This window comes from Penaeus monodon, chromosome 25 (genome assembly GCF_015228065.2).
Source record: "Penaeus monodon isolate SGIC_2016 chromosome 25, NSTDA_Pmon_1, whole genome shotgun sequence".
In the NCBI taxonomy this organism is placed as follows: Eukaryota; Metazoa; Arthropoda; class Malacostraca; order Decapoda; family Penaeidae; genus Penaeus; species Penaeus monodon.
Genome location: NC_051410.1, coordinates 33,647,532 through 33,648,079, shown reverse-complemented (window position 1 = coordinate 33,648,079; position 548 = coordinate 33,647,532). Strand labels below are relative to the sequence as shown.

General features: G+C 43.4%; 1 protein-coding gene across 1 annotated transcript in view; it reads right to left on the bottom strand.

Annotated features, from left to right (window-relative positions):
• The window catches only part of LOC119589159 (sodium- and chloride-dependent GABA transporter 1-like), a 43,877-nt gene that overhangs the window by 4,652 nt on the left and 38,677 nt on the right, over positions 1 to 548 (bottom strand). Inside the window, exon 11 of the mRNA XM_037937745.1 lies at positions 1 to 186. This exon is cut by the window's left edge and continues 7 nt beyond it. Coding sequence (XP_037793673.1) covers positions 1 to 186 — 186 coding nt within the window. The remainder of the gene's footprint in view (positions 187 to 548) is intronic.

The following is a 548-nucleotide window of genomic DNA, read 5'->3' as shown; positions in this document are numbered from 1 at the left end:
AATGAACTTCCAGCAGAACTTCCACCAGAAGAAGGGGTAATATCCGATCATCTCCTTGACGCAGTCGTACCACCTGTCGGCGCCGAAGCCCCAGCTGATGGCCAGGCACTCGAACATGATCAAGGAGATGAGACACATTCCGGAGGCGGCGTAGGTATCTAGGATCTGGAACACGTACATTCCGCCCTGGAAGAACGAGGGGCAGCGTCAGAGGAGGGACGTAAATAAAACGTGTAGATGTATAATGATATAGGATGTTGTAATAGTACAGAATGGTGACTGGTTTTCGTTATGTGTGTGTGTGTGTAGGTACTAGTTTCAAGACGTGGCGATGTCCTGTTGGTATGTATTTTTTTAATTTTTTATTCTTGTCTAGAAGTAATGAATATCTAAAGGATGTGAGATGTGAGATTAAAACTGCATAACTCTATAAACTGACTGGAATGGCCAATCATTAAGTTACTTGTTAACTCTATGTTTACTTTCTGTACCCTGCTCTGCTCCTACCTATTTCCCATTCAACTTTGTCGTTATCGTCGTCGTCATCA